The sequence below is a fragment of the Echinococcus granulosus genome (genome assembly GCF_000524195.1).
Source record: "Echinococcus granulosus chromosome Unknown EG_S00023, whole genome shotgun sequence".
In the NCBI taxonomy this organism is placed as follows: Eukaryota; Metazoa; Platyhelminthes; class Cestoda; order Cyclophyllidea; family Taeniidae; genus Echinococcus; species Echinococcus granulosus.
Window position 1 is genome coordinate 92,069 of NW_020170403.1, and position 16,697 is coordinate 108,765.

Consider the following 16,697-nt stretch of genomic DNA (forward strand, 5'->3'; position numbering starts at 1 on the left):
GATTTTGATAGAGAAGGCCAAGGCTATGAACCGGCGGTCTACTTAAAGGCAAAAAAAGCTGGAAAAACGTTAAGCTATACGTTGTCACAGACGGTCAAAAATGGCCATTTATATGTCCCAGTCGACCGTTCGATTTCCATTCACGCATGCGGCTGTCTTGGATCGGTTGACTGCCTTCAGCATTATATGCGATCAGTGCGCATGCGCATTCGTACGTGCTTCCAACAGAAGTAGATGAGAGACCCCTCCTCGTTTCTTGGCCCTTGGGCCGCCATCGCTGATGTACAATCGTGATGCAATGATGTGCTTTAACACATGCACTACGTGAATGTTTCTACTATCAGAAAAACTAGTCTCCACAAGGATAACATGGAACGCTACTTATGTCACCTGAACTCTTTGTCCCTCGGTTCCCCTGTGTGTTGGTGAGCAGCTGCTTCCTGAAATGTATGCTCCATAGCTTTTGAGGGTAACTATCGCGCCTCAATAGTCAACGGCATCATTCTGACTAGTTGGATTCTAATTAACTAACTCTGCCTAGCTCAAAGCTATGCCTACCGAGGCGAAAACTATGGCATTATCTTACGGAGCGCCTAAAAAATAGATATAAATTGGATAAGTTACAGGTATACGACTCCAGAGTTAATCTAGAAGGTGAGCGTACCCTGGTTTTCCAGAATTGACACAAACGGTCAACGATATCTCTAAAAATTCGTTGCATGAAAAAGAGACGGAGAGGAGACCAATGAATAGATTGGGACTTTTAATTCCCGTTTTGCCAACAATCTACCCTTTAGTTCCGTCCACTTCATATAAACTACTTATTATAGTTTCCTAAAATCCACAAATAAAAAGCTTTACATTAGACACAACCCTCGATTACTAAGGCACATAAAGGTTTTACATCATTAATATGAATAAAAACGCATAAATACATGATATCATTACGTATATACAGTCGTTCGGGTTGCTAAGCCAGCATACGCACATAGAAGGGAGGGTAAATATGGTGATGTAATTACGTTTTCAATTTTGTGGGGTACTATTGCCGCCTGTTTCATCTTCGGAGTAGTAGGGCGCATCCGATTCCTCATCATCATCATCGTCATCGTCATCATCTCCAAAGTGATCATCGCCTTCGTCCTACAGAAAAAAACATTAAGCACCACGCTGACTGCTAGTGATCATATTGATCTTATGGGGCCCCGAAGACATTAAGTATACTTCCAGCCTTTCAGGCCTTCCATGCCTCTATGATAGCTATCCACCGCTTATGAACTCTTCATGGGTAAATGGGAAGCTGCAGTTTGAAACCAAGAAATGATTCTTAACAAAGCGCTGTGATCAAGACGTGAATAAAAAACGCAGAAATGAGCTAGCTCTCACAAATGACACGTGGTGAAAGCTTCACCTACCATTAAAAAAACTTAAAAAAGAAAACGGCAGAAGGGCTACTGATGTCAAGACCGCATTCAACACCAGCAAAATATTTCAAGACATCGGCTTTTGGTTAGCAATCTTATGTTATAGAATCTTAATAGAGTCATCCAAGCTTCTCGACTTCAAGAAGTGTTCACACGAGAAATACGCTAGAGCAACAAATGAAAAGTAGCTAATGCTAGTGCAGCACACCTCAGAATACTGTTCATATTTTAGTTCCTGTGACATCACCGCCTGTTTTCGCATATGCGCGTGGGATAGAACATTGGAAGCTGACGGTGTGATTGGAACGACGCGAGGTTTGCCCGCAGGCGAGGTCTGCACTGTTATCGGCGTTCTTTGGACCCCTGCGACTGGCACCACATGTCTAGCAACTACCGGTCCCTTGATTTTCGGTATGGTCAAAACTGAAGGCCCTGAACCCGAATCCAAACGTCGTTTCTAAAATTTACATGATCATTTGCTCGGGCAACAAACTTTTTGGTCGGGGAGGTCTGGGTCATTTCGCTCAGAAAAAGTTTGCTTCCTTCTACCGCGATCAACTGAAACTGTAGACACCTCGGGTAGTTCTTGAACATGCCCCGACTCATTCTCAGGAGACCTGCCAGCATTCTTCTCATCATCATTTTCTGCCCCCTCAACACGTTCTGGACCCGGACCCTCGAGGCCCTGACTTTTCAATTTGTGCTTGATTTGAGTTAAAGTCTTGGTTTCTATGACGCTAGCAATTTTAGTGAGATCGTTCCCGAAACGTGCAATGGCGTCCTTCAGTTGATCTACTTCTATGATTGTCCAACGACTGCTAGTTGAGGGACCTTGTTCAGCCTGAGCTTGAAATATTTTTAGATCCAGGGTTAGTTCGGCCAGTTTTTTAAAGGCAACTGAGGCAAGCTCAAATATGTTTGCAACCTTCTGTGCATTTGCCATTTATCCCTATCCCATCCACCCCCAGTAAAGACCTGTAGCAATAGTGGGAAAACCAATAATAGGGCAAACAGATAAAACGCGCACAGTTTGCAGCAGCATCATTAATTAAATGATACACGCAGAACTATTTCAGTTTAGGCCGTTAGAGGAGTAAACTAATATTTTTTCGTAAAAAAACTCTTTTTTTACTCCAAAAATAGTGAGTTTGTACGAAGCTGTGTTATTTTGTTTTACTTTATACAACTGCACGGCGCGTCCTCCACGCCTTTCGGGCTGGGGTCACGTTCGCTTCTTGCGAGATGGTCAGTAGCAATTGGGAAAAGGAAGAGACACATGTACACCTAAATCGATTCTACCGAATTGGTACGTTTTATTCAAACACCTCATTTGCTTCTTCTCAACTCATACAATAACGCCATGCGATACAAATTTGGTTTTATTCGTTGTGAATGCCGTCTTTTGCGGTTCACTTTGTTTCTTTTTGCGTCTTTTCACTCAGTTCGATTAGTCATATCATATTAGTACAGTTGAAATCTTAAAAACGCGGTTTCTTACCATCTGCGCTGGTTTGGATCAAATCATTTAGCTCGGACATCCGCGCACATTCATTTCTCTGCACTTTCTTTACGTAATTTCACCTAAAAGTATCTACAGATATATTTAATGTGAGTAGAATATCTTGTTTAAATTTTATTTGTCATTCATCTGGCTGGGTAAATATGCGTGAATTTTGCGTTTTTTAGTGAAAGATCAGTTAATAAAGTATCAGCATCCATTCAGTGGACTTTTCCCACGTCGGCCTGAAGCTCTTGCTCATGATTGTGTTGCACATGTTCGCGACAACGTCTACTGTGCTACCGCTATCTGGGCCCTGCATCGATCCTTCCAGCACGTTTATTCAATAACACATCCAACAATGCTTCCTTGATTAATTCTTCTTTTCGAAATATAGGCGCAGTGGAGATGACTCAGGGCAGAGCTACGAACTTCGCCAGTCAGCTGTAAAGTGCATGCGTGCTATTCTCCTTGGCTGGATGCGGCAGGCGGATAGGGTAGGGTCGATTCACATTCAAAGTGTTGCATTCTTTTCATTACAGTTGGAAAACTTCAAGACTAACCAGAACCTGGAGACGTGTCTACACACTCGTCTAGATTACGAAACTGGCACACCGGTGGAAGGTACTGGATACAAACATCTTCAAATGGACTGTGTTGGCCTTTATGTACTCCAGCTCGTTCAAATGATTCTCTCTGGCCTTCAGGCATCCTCTCATTACCTCATAATCCCTTCCTTGATTAGATAATTCACACCAAAATCGAAGCTGCCTTTATTCAGAACCTCGTCTTTTATCTGGAGCGAGCCTATCGTATCCCCGACTATGGAATGTGGGAACGCGGTTCGAAGCAAAATCGAGACATCACGGAGCTGCATGCGAGGTAAGGGAGGCCCACTCGCTCATCATTGTTTTACGCTAGTTCAATCGGGATGGCCAAAGCGGCACTTGAGTCCGTCTTGGGTTTTAACATCTTTGGTACTGAGGGCGATCACACTACGGTTATGCTTGCTGATGCAGATGCCCATACGCGTAATAGCAGCATTCTCAGCACTCTTTTACCTCGTGAATCTGCGTCGAAGGTCGGTTTATCATTTCTTCAATTTTCTAAATCCGTTTTTTATTTCAATGTTAATATCTTTTGTAAATGTTAAGGCTTTTTATTCTCTTCAACGTACTTAGTCTTCTAATTATGCATGGATTTGTTTTTATCTCAATTTTTATGATACCGTAGATATATTTGGGTTTGTTGTTTTTTGTCCCAAAACTTGAATTCGGTAGTGCAGATATCTAGAAAGTTAATGTCGGAAGTTTGACCAGTGAAGGCAACGAATGCACACAAAACCTTGATCGGAAGCAAATTTCATTGGAGATTTGACCCAGAACTAGAGTGAACGTGATAGATATGTTGTAGATTGTTTTTTGTTCTACAAATGACGGAATATTTGGAATAAAGAAAAACTGGTGCCTTGATGAGTAAACTCGGTTGCTTTTGTTTACCTAATAAGCGTCGCATGTAAAGTAGCATTGAGGATTTTCTTTCTCTGGTGGAATGGGATAACATCGGTTCATCTATATATCGTTGTTGCACCGGATGAAATATTTGAGACCATCCTCGAAAGTCGCTGGGTTGGTTTTTTTAACTTTGTTTGGATAAGTGAAATGATTTTGCGTTGGCATCGAATGTCCAAGTTTAATTGTAAAGTCCTAAGCCATTCCTGAGAACGCAACTTATTAACTTACGAAGACTGAGAGGCTGTGAGAGTGAATGAAAATCCATGATACCAATATATGGTATAATTTACGGTAATTGAATCGCCCACGTGGTTGAGTGAACCTTTTAATCAATCTCGTTTTGTGCCATAAATCGTGATAAATTGTTAACGGTGGGCGAGTGTCTGCTGCAAGAAATGTCAGTGATCACTTGCACTTATAATTTTGCAAATAGGGACGAAGATTGTCGCTTATAGAACTGTTGTATGAGGTAAAGTAGCACCACTCTCCTACTTTTATGATTGAGCATTGAATTTACATGTTAGATGCACCAAGAATTCTTCGTCTTGTGGAGACGGGGACGACTAAGTGGTACTTCAGATGTGTGCCTCCGTACGGTAGTGGATGAATCATTTGTGAACAACCCATACTGTGTTCGTTTTCTTAGCTATATGGCGTTGGCTGGTTCATTCGCGTGTGCAAAAATAAACTTCACTAGTACCATGAGTGGTGCTTCTGAGCATGGCTGCATCAAAAGATATCTTTGAAGGCAACAAATTTTAAGTCTCTGATTTATACAAGATCTTTTTCAACAATACAACCAACGGCTAAAGTGTATTTCTGAAAGTAATGCTGAGGATGGTGGATTTCCTAAGGATCAAGCGCCCTCAGGCTAGACACTTAAGGAGCCCGAGTTTTGCACGCGGTGGTACAGTGAGAAACGATTCTTTACTCGAATACGCCATCATCCTACAGGGCACTGATGCAGCGCTAATCACCACCATCTCTTGGCCCGCCTTTGCTATCCATATTCCGAGCATCGTCGAGGCGACGATGGAGCGGGTGGACGTGCTGAAGGGTACGTACGGCTACAAGCGCTTCACGCGAGATGGCTATGCCACAGTGCTGGAGACCAACACACTCTATTCACAGGGCGAGTTGAGCAAGTTCCGGGGCATTGAGAGTGAGTGGCCCATGTTCTTCGCCTACCGGGTGATCGGCAGCTTCTTCAACCAGCAGCTGGAACGCGCAGAGCAATTCGCCGAGTTGATGGAGCCTTTGATTGTACATCCGATCTCGGAGAAGTATCCATGGCTACCCAAGTACTACTTTGTGCCCGAAGGCTCGGTGGACGCTGAGCGAGCAAATCCGGGCTCGCAGGCCAGGAGGAGCAACTTTAAGCTGCGCATGGAACCGCGCTTCTTGTGGGGACAATCGGTTTACATCATCTCGCAGATGCTTCGTACGTCGGTATCTTGATTCTAACCCCCCTATTTTCCACCTTGCCTACAGTTTGCCATGCTTCGTACTGTAGCTCTCAATGAAGAAACTGCCCCGATTTACTCCGTTCTTTTTAATTCCACATTTCTTAGCTACTTTTGGGTTCTTGATTTCGTTCAGCTCCTTTGCAATTCGCTCCTTTGGCGGCACGAGCTACAGTAATACAAGAATTATTTGGGGTCTTTTCCTCACACCGATTTGTCTGCAAAATCGATCTGGAGCGAAGCACTAGTGGAAAGGATGGATGAAGGGCCATGGATCTTCTTTCACTCGAGATCGTCTACACATCCTGCTATTGCTTATTGCGATCACCCTCCTTGTTTTATCCGCTATGATTTAACCTATTTTACTGGCTTCCAAAGAGGTTGAAGTCATACCACTAGATCCCCTTTTACTCTAACTTAGCATTCGTTTTTGGGTTTCCTTTCCGTTCCTTTTTAATTCTGGCAAAACTCTTCAACTATTTAGCAATTAGTACTACTTGTCGCGTTATTTAGTGAAATAATTTCGTATTTGCTAGGCTTCAATCCTTTGTGGTTTATCTGTGTATTCATGCTAGATATGCGTTTAGTTTTCCTGATTTTTCTACAGTTTCCCAAAAAATTTTTACACTTTATGGTGTCCCCCGTCACTAAAGTGGACGAAAGAATTCTGATAGTTATCCTTTCCACCCTGATTTCTTGTAACTAGCTGCCACCTTGCATGATCGCGCTTTTAATTTTACCTTCCCGCCTTTCAACGGTTTAATAGTTCCAAGGTTTTTTCATGTCTGACGCGTATGTCATAGAATAGCTACTTGAAACACGTTGACTTTTCTTTGTTGGGGCATGTTCACATCACCTTGCGGAAGTTCTGTGGAACAGTCATGCTTATAGGCTTGCTGCGCTATCAAAATAGCACTGTTTACTTTGTAAAACTTCCGATTTCATCCCCATATTGACAACTATCCAAAAATGAAATTATTGGATCACAGATAGGCTACTTAATTAGGTGGAGGCGTCACGTCGAACCCTCTTTCACACGAACTTCTCTACCATATCACGGAATCACTGAACACTCAATCGGTAAATCTCACTTCTTGAATTTTTAAATTGTTTTTATTCCCTCAAGTTCAGCACATGTACAAACACGTGGTAATGACCACTGGTTTTTAAGGTAAAGTGATGGGTATCATGCACTTGAAATTTACACTAATTTAAAAATATCCCAAACGCATAATTTTAGAAGAAAAGAGGCTTTTCATCATTTAGAGATTCGTTCAATGAGGAAAGTGGAGGATGGGGTGAAGTAGCATTACTCTCCCATTTTATAGAGAAGTATAGCGTGCTACATACAGTAAGAACGCTTAGGCATACCTTCGAAGTGCGCATCTGTGGAGTAGTGGATGGATCATTTAAGAATGAACAGTGATGTGCTCACTTTCTTAAAAATTTGAATAAAAAGTTGAAATTCACTTGTTATCACACTTCAGTGTTTGAATAATCCAAAACAGCGTACTTTTATAAAGCGAAGTGAGAAGGTGTAGAATAAGTTATTAGCATTTGAAGTAACTCGTCATTTGTGGACGGATGACACTTTGGTGGCATCTATTTTCTTAGTGGTTTCTCAACTTTCCCAGTTGATGAAGGTGCAAGATGGTTGCTTCATCAGTCACGCTGACCAGTGCCAAAAGTTGTTCTTGGCGCGTTAGTCTCCAAGTTTCTTGATGTGCCGATAGCGCCACGTATGTATTCATGATGAAGAGCCGACAGCCCTCTTGATTTTGATGTATTTGAGTGATTAATCTGGAGAAAAATTTTTTTGAACCGTTTCTGAACTGTGGATTGCACTATCGCATACTACACTTTCAAATACTATACGTGATCTTGTTTATCCCTTTTCGTACCCAGGCTTCAAGATGCTAAGAGGCTTCACCTTTTCTATGCTTACTCTTTTACTTTATTCTCAGTTGTTCGTCTTTTGTTATTTTGCTTCCAGTGAAAGGGGTTTTGACCATTCACGACCTGGATCCCCTTGGACGACACAACCCCGCCAATATCCGACCTATGTCCCTCATTTCGCGCTACTCAACCATTACAGTAAGTTGTAGATGGTATCTCCTCCCCTTCTTAATAATGCAAAACATTCACATGCTTGTAAACATTTTTCGCTTTGCTTGTAAATGGTTGATTGTCGGTGGTGGCCCATTTGGAGCGCCTAAAAGTGCGACTTCCAAACTGGTACATTCTTCTGTGTAGTTTCGTAGATTTATAATCTGTTTTTATTATAGTCGGTAATCGGAAACCATAACCACTGTGTGCAGTTTCTCTCCTCATTTCAAAGTTGGAATTTCAAAACTGGCTCGTTTCCATTTTTAACAATATTTAAAGGCGCCTCACCTTTTTCTACGGTCCTACCACTCTCTATTCATTAAAATTAGTTTAAGGCGTCTCTATAAGTGACATTTAATACTTATTTAGAGTCTTCTATCGCTGTGGCTTGTAGTGAAGATCACTATTTCTTAACGCAAAATTCCCCGCGGCTGCTAATAGAATCGTCCCAATCGCAGCGGTTTCAAAGTTCCATTTATTTGGTCCTTCATACTGTGATCTTAAAGCTATTCATTTTAATTATTTCGCAATACTGAGATTAACATTCTCATGTTTAAATATTTTGCTTTAAATTGAAAGCATTTTACCCCAATTCTCTTTTATCAAGTCGAGCTAAAATGTCGAACTGAAGCCGCCAGTCGAAAAGTTCACTGACTGTGTCCGTTTGGCGGTCATCACGGCGTTTTATCACTTCGTTTGGTGCCAAAATTCAGCCACAGTTGTAGGTCTCGAAATGGCATTCACATGACTGCAATCTACCACTGTGTTTTTATATTTCTGTTATTTAATATGCCTTTGCTTAAGGAACTCTGTCAAACTGGAGTTTGTAACTGGAGTTTCATTTACCAAGGCCGGTTGTTGTTTAGTTGTGCAGATCCTTGTGTTGTTATTGGATGTTGGGCTTAGTTTTGAACTAATTTGTCTTGCATGTGATCTTTTAGATGTAATAAAAGTCGACAATGCCCTATTTACTAAAAAATGTGCCACTCTGATTATCCTAGTAGGTGTTATTGAGGTCACAAATTCGAGGAAAATTAGTCATCGAAATAGGGGTGTTACAAGGTTAGCAACATGGGTGACACGAAAAAAATGCCCAGCTATTGGCGCGATAGCCCAATTCTTTGGGACTGAACCCAGCATCTATTAACCGTAATACACCTTGATTATGGGATCGGTTTGTCAGTTCTGACTACACTTTGATCCACTTTGAGCCCATTTTCTGCTTCACGTTGGCAACTCACAGTTCGTCCTTAATTTTCGGGCAATGCACAAAATCAAAATTAGTGGTTAGTTAAAACGGGAAAAAGAAAACTTTTCCTTACCTGTGTTTTGACCTTTTGTGAGACATGCATGACTTGCAGATCACCCAGCGCTCTAGTTGCACCTGAAGCCGCATTAGCGACCTACAGAAGGGTCTGGAAGACTGACAGCGTAGATATTATGAATGTCGTTTAGACTGAATTGCGGACGACTGAAAAGGTTTAGTCAGTCAAATATATTCTTCTACTACGGTATCATTGTCATTTTTACGGCACCATATGGCTGCGCATGTTTAACTGAGCGCCTTTTACTTCAAACTGTATGGTATCTCATCGTAGCATCCATAAAATTCCTCCTGAATTGATAGAAATGGTACTGAAAAGTTGATATGCATTTGCAAAATAGTTTTAATGTAGGTTTATTCCCGCCTGCTCGCAGCATCTCATGTTCTTGGTGAATTTCAATGGTGTTTTCTGGAATTTCTATCATCAGGGTAATCACTTTTGAGTGCACGAATAACAAAAAATTATGCTCATTGTTTTACTTGACCACCTTAAATAAACGGGAAGGTAGTTGAAAAGTACTCTAAAAAGGGATGATTGAGCTATTAAAAGGTCGGTTTCTTAGACGTTTATTTGCTTGACAATTCTTCCTTTTCAGAGTCGTCCTGCCACGATGTGCATTCAAATGATCCTCCTTGCGGAGTCGAATCGCCTTCAGCAAATTTTGGCCACCTATGGTATTCGAACTCAAACTCCTGTTGAAATTGAACCTCTAAAGGTATGTGAATGCCCTTCTTCCTTTCATTTCCTTTCTTAATTGCCTGCAGTTGATGCCGATCTCGGACTAGTTATTTGGTAGCAAAATCAACTTCCGGTTTTGGGAAATATGAAGTGAGTAAATACTTATAGTTACGATTAGGACCGGTATTTTATAGCTCATCGCTTTTTTGTACGTGCTGTTCTCAGCGCTTCCAATTGTTGCGATCCTGCACTGAGCTTCAAGCGCACTGAAAGTACCCTTGAAACGAGAAGCGTAATGCGGCAAACAATTTGCTTCCAAAAGCTAATGCTTTGGATCTAAGTATTGCAGACTTCTCCTCTATCAGATAAAGAGCTGTGAAGGACGTTTAGAAGATAGAACCTCAAGTTATGTGGGAGTTGTTATGTAAATCAGTTATTTAATGGCAATTGATTTTAGCAATTAGTAGTACGTTTTGATCAAACCTCAAAGAAGTGTCATGTTTTAGGATTATGCTTTTTGGGTCTTATTTTGTCGGATATTGTAAAGCGTTTTTTCGTCCCACCTAGATCTTATTTGTTCGCTGACCATGATACGAAGTGGGAATGAAACAGGTTGCTTTCAATACTCGACTCTTGTGCCACTGGTCTTAACGATTTTAACCCCTAACGAAGTAACGTACGGACCACTCGCTTGGGTACTAGATTTTGTCTTTGCGAAACATCAGTTCAAAATAATCTGAACACCGTCGTTGCCCCTCTTTCGTAAGAGGATATGGTGAGAGTCACATAAAGTAGTGTAGGCTGGATCGTAGTGGATTCAAATAACTATATGCATTAAAGTAAGCATTCAGTCGAAAGGCACTTTGAGGTGCCGCAGGCAAAATTTTATTCTCATAACAGGACTTCGTAAAGGTTTTACAAAGTATTTTAGCCTTAATTTTTATAAGGGACTTCAATAAAACGAACAAACGTTTCCCAAGTGATGAAAAGGCTGGCACGTTGCAAGGACCAACGTTCTCATCGCTCCCATTAGTTGCAATTTTGTTGGCCATTGAGTGATTTGAATCCTTTTGGCAGACGAGGATACACTCCACAGAGACAAGCGATTGTGTTTAAAAGAAATTCATCCTCTCGTGTTCTTTAATGGATGAAACAAGCAGAGGGAGTCATCTAGGAACTGTCGGTGCAAATCGGATGAGATCTGAAGGCAAATCTCATTTGAGTTAATTGATTAGTGAAGAACACTATGGTGTCCTTAAATTTATTTCCTTCACCCAATTTTTATCGTAAAATTGCCCTTTTATTTACGCTTTTCTTTACACCATAGAGAATCATTTTCTTGGGATTTAGCTTGTTGATCATAGTTTTGTCCAGCATTATAGATGTTCTCGACTTAAAATTTCTTTCCAATACTGAGCACTTTGTACAAAGCACATCTGCCATGAATCCAACTTTCGGCTAAATGTTCTTCGCTACCCAGCCCTTAATACAGAAACTATTTCCTTATTGCAGTTTCTCCTATGACAACCAATTTATTTACGTTATCTTTAGTTTACAATAAAGCTCTAATTCAACATATTCCTAAGAATGCATCTATGCACATTTTCTACTCTGTAGATGACTATGATCAGTCACACAGTAGCTTAGTGCTCTGTATAGTCTTTAACAAATACCAAAACGGCAATAGATGGCAATTATGGAAAGCCAGGGAGATACTATAACCAGAACAAGTTGCATGTGATCAATTCTTGTAGCTGTGGCCTCCATCAACAATCGTAAAAGCTTTTGCCTTCATGGGCTTCAACAAACGCCTCGGTCTCAAAGGTCGTCCACCTAGACCACTGGGATGTTTGGGAACGAGCAAGTTCTACCGGTGCGTTTGCACTACCCATTCCAGTGGCCATCTTTAACCCTAATCCTTCTTTGAATTTATTTGTGGCATCTTTTAGTGTCTGTGGCTCTACAGTTCTGGTATTTTCACATCTTTTTGAGGACGAAAGCTTCTACTTCGGCTACGACATCAAGGCTCTCATTGAAGATGTTAAGGTGCGTTTAATATTGCGCGGGTTATTTCAGTCTCCCCCCACTGAGTTTACAGCGTCCTCGGGGGCTGCATGATTAAGGCATAAGATTCTAATTTATTATTTATTGAAATGACAATGTTTAGCCTCAAATTAGTGGGAGTTACCAAGATTCAAAGTTCAAGGAAGCAGTCGCACAATTCTGCCTACTGACTGATTATCAGTAAATTTGTCGGTGGGGTACAGTTTTAGTCTTCACTAATAACCCCTTTCAGAAGTTATGCCGACCTAGACTCTGTCACTTTCCCGACTCGCTTCTTTGTCTATTTTTTTTCTTATCCGTGCCTAGAATGATCTCATCTTCTTGTCAAAGTGGTGGCGCATGAAAGGACGGCCCAGCTACTGCTTCTTGGTTAAAGAGGATATGATTATGTGAGTGACAAGGAGCTTCTGTGGTACATAAAGTCGCCTTTAAGTGTAATTGAGAGTGAGATAATGCAAAAGCGGAGGCAATTCAAAAGTTAGAAGGCATATTTTAATGAATTTTCCCCTATCTTATTACAGTGTCACACTTCTAATTTTTACAGTCAAATTTAGTCTCCAAGGTAAGAGGCTTACGACATTTTTTTGCTTACCATTGTGCTAAATCTGCAGCCCAATTTTTGCGTCCAATTCTTTTCTGACACTTCTCAGTCTTAGCAACCCTTCTTTTTCATTTTTACCCTTTTTTCTCATTTTCTCTCCATTTAGAGGTCATGGTCGTGACGAGTTGATTCGCTTTCTTGTCAGCCTGCAGAGCAACAGTGTGGATGGAGTGCGAATCGTTCTGGGTAGAGCTCAGGTACTTCTTTTTCTGCTAATGCTGCCGATCAAGAGTGGTAAGGTAGACCAATTGATGCATTGATCGGTCTTTTTTATTAACCGTCTTTGAACCTTCGTGAGATTAACGTTTTCTCACCCGCCCATTTCTAGCGCATTCAACTGTCAAAGTTGAAGGTAGCACCATAATATTTGGGCCATTGAAAAAAAGGGCCTCATAATTGATATGTTACTCAGATTGACAACGTGGGTATTCGAAAACCGTGGAAGCTTAAAAAGATGAGGGACGGGCCAGCTAAAAAATTGTAAATTCCTGTACTTCTGTCACTAAGATGCCGATTAAATAGTCAGTTTAGTTAAGGCCCATTTCATTTTGCTGGTGAGTTTATTTGTGTTTTGTATTATCAGGCGACCAAAAGAGGGACTTTTAGAATGCGTGCCCTTGTTTATATCCAGGTATCGTAAAAATTAGACGAATATGCGAAAGTCTATTGGTTTTGTACTCTCCACTGTGCTCTCTGCCATCTTCCTATTTTCAACCCATTCTCATGCCAGCAAATTTCCATTTACGCCAATTTGTGTAATCTTTAACGTGTCTGCCTTAAGTACCGGGCCGAACTTGGTCGCAATTCTGCATGCAGAGGATTCAAATATCGTTTATTTACCGTTTGGTCGTTTTATCCGGCAACAAAACGTATTACTCTGGAATTCTTGGAGCTCCCGCCTCATTACTTACATTTATGGCATCATATGTCCATTTTCCTGCAAATTCATGCGTTTTTAAAAGAATATGATGTATCTATGTTGCATTCGCATCCTTATATGTCAAAATTACTTGGACATTTGAATTGCTATAGCAACTTAGAATTGGGGTAAGACGGACTCAGAGTACACCTAATCCCAATTTTTTCGCCTTTCATTTCGGCTTTTAAAATCTGAAATCTTTTCCTTAAGCCCATAGGCATATTTAGCGCACATTCACCTTTCATCCATCTAATCAACCGTTTTTACAAACCATTTCAAGTGTTTTTCCACTTGTTTTCCATGATGCCTGCGCCCTGTGACTCACATCAGCATAATGACCTGGTTCATTTCGATAATGGCCACTCACCACTTGTCATCTCCCTTTCACCTTTTCATTTGAAAATTAAATCTGTGGGATGTCTTTTTATTTCCTGCTGATTGAATTAACCAATTCTTTGCTTTTATGTTTTGTTCATTCCTTTTTCAAACAATTATTCACACAAAGCTCTGACCAAGAATGCTCTTCACTTCTTCCTTTTGTAGAATTTTGTCGCGACAGGTTGCACCGACCACCTTGACTTCTTCCCTGACTGGGCGGCTCAGTTGGAGGAATTTGGAGGACTGAAACGGCTCCACGGTGGACGCTCCTTCCTCTCACTTTCGGACCTCCCTCGAATACTGGACGACAAGGACTTCGACAGTCTCATGCCCGCGCCTCTTGTCATAGCCGTCACCGAAGCCGTCAATCGACGCGTAAGTGGGGTGCAAACGGGCACATTATCTATTTTCAAGTAGTTAGAATTTGTATGGGAAAAATATGTATAAAATGTGTCCCAACATGGGATTTGCTCTGATAAAATCATTAATAGTAACGTAAATCAAAAGCTGACTGTTTTGCTTAAACTTCAGAACAATCGTTGATGGAAAAACAGATAATGGTTGTTAAATAGCTATCTAGTCCTTTTTTGATAGCGCCATTAAGATTACAAACGTGGATATGTTCATGCTGGTGAAAGAACACTTAGCAATACTGATATTGCCGGGAATTGCTTTGATGGGAGGATATTTGACCGGGTAGGCATGACGGAATAGTCCAAGCTCTACGTTGTGTTATTTGATTCCCGAAGCGCCTAGGGGACCAACCAGGCAGGCATCGTAATGATTGCTATTGTAGAGTGAAAGGACTTGCGAAGGATATGTTTGGGATGCTAGCAATGGCAAGGACTGCGGTACAATCTAAGGCTACCTGCATTTCACAGCCTGCCCAGGCAGCATCAACCACAATTCTAAATTTAAATGATAGGGAGCTCATCGACGATCAGAATGGTAGCAGAATGAAGTAGTCAACTTCGTTTTTTAATTCGCCACAGATCCGATGGTGTTAATCATCAATCCGATCCTCAAAATAGTTCTGAATTAACTAACCAATTTTGTGGAATTTTTTTACAATGGGAAGCAAACGTATGCAGAAAGCTCCTCAGTTTATTTTATTCACGGAGAGAGTCACTATTAAAACTTGTACTCTGGTTCCCTTTTTCTATAGCGACATATGTTGCGAGTTCTAATTCATTGAAATGCTTTTTCTGTGAAAGTCAGAAAACCAAACTCTGAGCGATTTCGTTTATATTTACTGTTATTTTTCATTTTCTCATTCTGTTCCTCGTGTTATTGTCCAGTTCCAGCACCATAAAAAGATAAAATTCATCATTTTGAGGATCAGCATCGGGAAAATGTGAAGAATGACGATATGATGAGCAGAACCTTTTTTCTTCCCCCCCCCCCCCCCCCCCTCCTGAGGTGTAGTATGAGGTCTTCCCATAGATGTTTTGTTGTAGGAGTTATAATATCTTGGAAGAATGTAAGTAAGAGCAGGAATTTTTCACCGATTAGCTAGGCATGACGGTTTCTGAGGAAGCTTTTATCGCCTACCTTTGAGTTGCAATGAGTTGTATCAGGTAGATGGATCTCAGTCATAGTTGTTGTTTGGCCTACAACAGCTGGGAAATTCACAGTAAATTTAGTCCACAGTGCACCAATCAAGCATAAAGCAGGCTTAGTGATATAGGGATGAAGTGATGCATATCTTAAAATTTCAGGATGGTGAGTGATTGCTTGGGAGTAATCAATGCTACATATTTGTTCACGCAAATAACACTGGAATACAAAAGTACAAAAACTGTCGCTCCAAGTCAGTGAGTAAACAGTCCAAAACGGTACACAATTTTACGATGAATTAAGTGAAGCACAAGTTGCTAGTCTTTAAAGCTTGTTGTAATCCGTTATTGCATGTGAATGGGATCCACGACTTTCCATTTCCACTTGATGTTGGCCAAACCAATTGTCTCATCATCCATTTAACAAAACTGAATGTTCTTAACACGTTAATCTCGATGTGTATTGACAGAGGTAATACATGATTTTGCAGGATCAAAAATAAAGAATCTTCCTGAACGTGATATTCGTTAGGTCCTCCAAACACTTACCGTTGGATCACCATAGGCAGAATTACGGGCAGTTCTATTCCCTAAATGATCACCCAATCTACTTCTTTCAGAAGTAAATGTCGATGGGAGTGAATCTACCGGCAAGTGTTTGGAAGTTCCCATCTGTGTTTTTCACTTTTACAAGAATTCAAATGACCCTAATCTTCAATTGGATTCTCAAAATAGCCCTTTCTGTGACGGAGGTTAGGGGCTGTAGTAGTAGTAAAGGAGAATTGCAGATAGCTGTTTCTGATCATTCACTACAACGAAGCCTCAAACCCTATCTTGTGTTTCAGCTGTTACTGCCGCTGGTGCTGGACTTTAAGAGAAAGTAAAACTTACTAAATAGTAGATATATCGCATTTTGAGTCGTATTAAGTACTGGAAATGCGTTCGAGACTTTCCTTATGGGCGAAGACGTAAAACTCGCGGATACCTAGGTAGGACTTCAAGCACATTATGGTGATGGTACGCTCAACAGCGGTGTGATCATGGGTTTGGTGGTCCTTTCCCAGACAATAGTCTTGGGTGTCGTTTTTTGAACCTTCCTTCATAACGCAGAGGACCTGGCCGTTGTATAATCTGTGACGTAATTGTGCAAGCGACTACTCTTTCCGTTGCA

General features: G+C 41.0%; 2 protein-coding genes across 2 annotated transcripts in view; one reads left to right on the forward strand and one right to left on the reverse strand. All coding sequences in view use genetic code 11, as the record gives it.

The window, feature by feature from the left end:
• Positions 1 to 1,026: 1,026 nt before the first annotated feature.
• EGR_03963 (MLL1/MLL complex subunit) lies at positions 1,027 to 2,367 on the reverse strand (the record flags this gene model as incomplete). The annotated part of the gene is made up of 3 exons (XM_024493212.1): positions 1,027 to 1,143; positions 1,633 to 1,881; positions 1,918 to 2,367. 3 exons carry the CDS (start codon positions 2,365 to 2,367, stop codon positions 1,027 to 1,029), a joined length of 816 nt encoding a protein of 271 aa, XP_024352311.1.
• Positions 2,368 to 2,666: 299 nt separating this feature from the next.
• The window catches only part of EGR_03964 (Phosphorylase b kinase regulatory subunit beta), a gene marked incomplete at both ends in the record, with an annotated part of 30,004 nt that continues 15,973 nt past the window's right edge, over positions 2,667 to 16,697 (forward strand). The window contains 14 exons of the mRNA XM_024493213.1: positions 2,667 to 2,730; positions 3,111 to 3,259; positions 3,345 to 3,419; positions 3,465 to 3,602; positions 3,668 to 3,804; positions 3,844 to 4,003; positions 5,391 to 5,877; positions 7,893 to 7,993; positions 9,926 to 10,045; positions 11,763 to 11,881; positions 11,958 to 12,054; positions 12,379 to 12,461; positions 12,780 to 12,870; positions 14,136 to 14,345. Coding sequence (XP_024352312.1) covers positions 2,667 to 2,730; positions 3,111 to 3,259; positions 3,345 to 3,419; positions 3,465 to 3,602; positions 3,668 to 3,804; positions 3,844 to 4,003; positions 5,391 to 5,877; positions 7,893 to 7,993; positions 9,926 to 10,045; positions 11,763 to 11,881; positions 11,958 to 12,054; positions 12,379 to 12,461; positions 12,780 to 12,870; positions 14,136 to 14,345 — 2,031 coding nt within the window. The remainder of the gene's footprint in view (positions 2,731 to 3,110; positions 3,260 to 3,344; positions 3,420 to 3,464; positions 3,603 to 3,667; positions 3,805 to 3,843; positions 4,004 to 5,390; positions 5,878 to 7,892; positions 7,994 to 9,925; positions 10,046 to 11,762; positions 11,882 to 11,957; positions 12,055 to 12,378; positions 12,462 to 12,779; positions 12,871 to 14,135; positions 14,346 to 16,697) is intronic.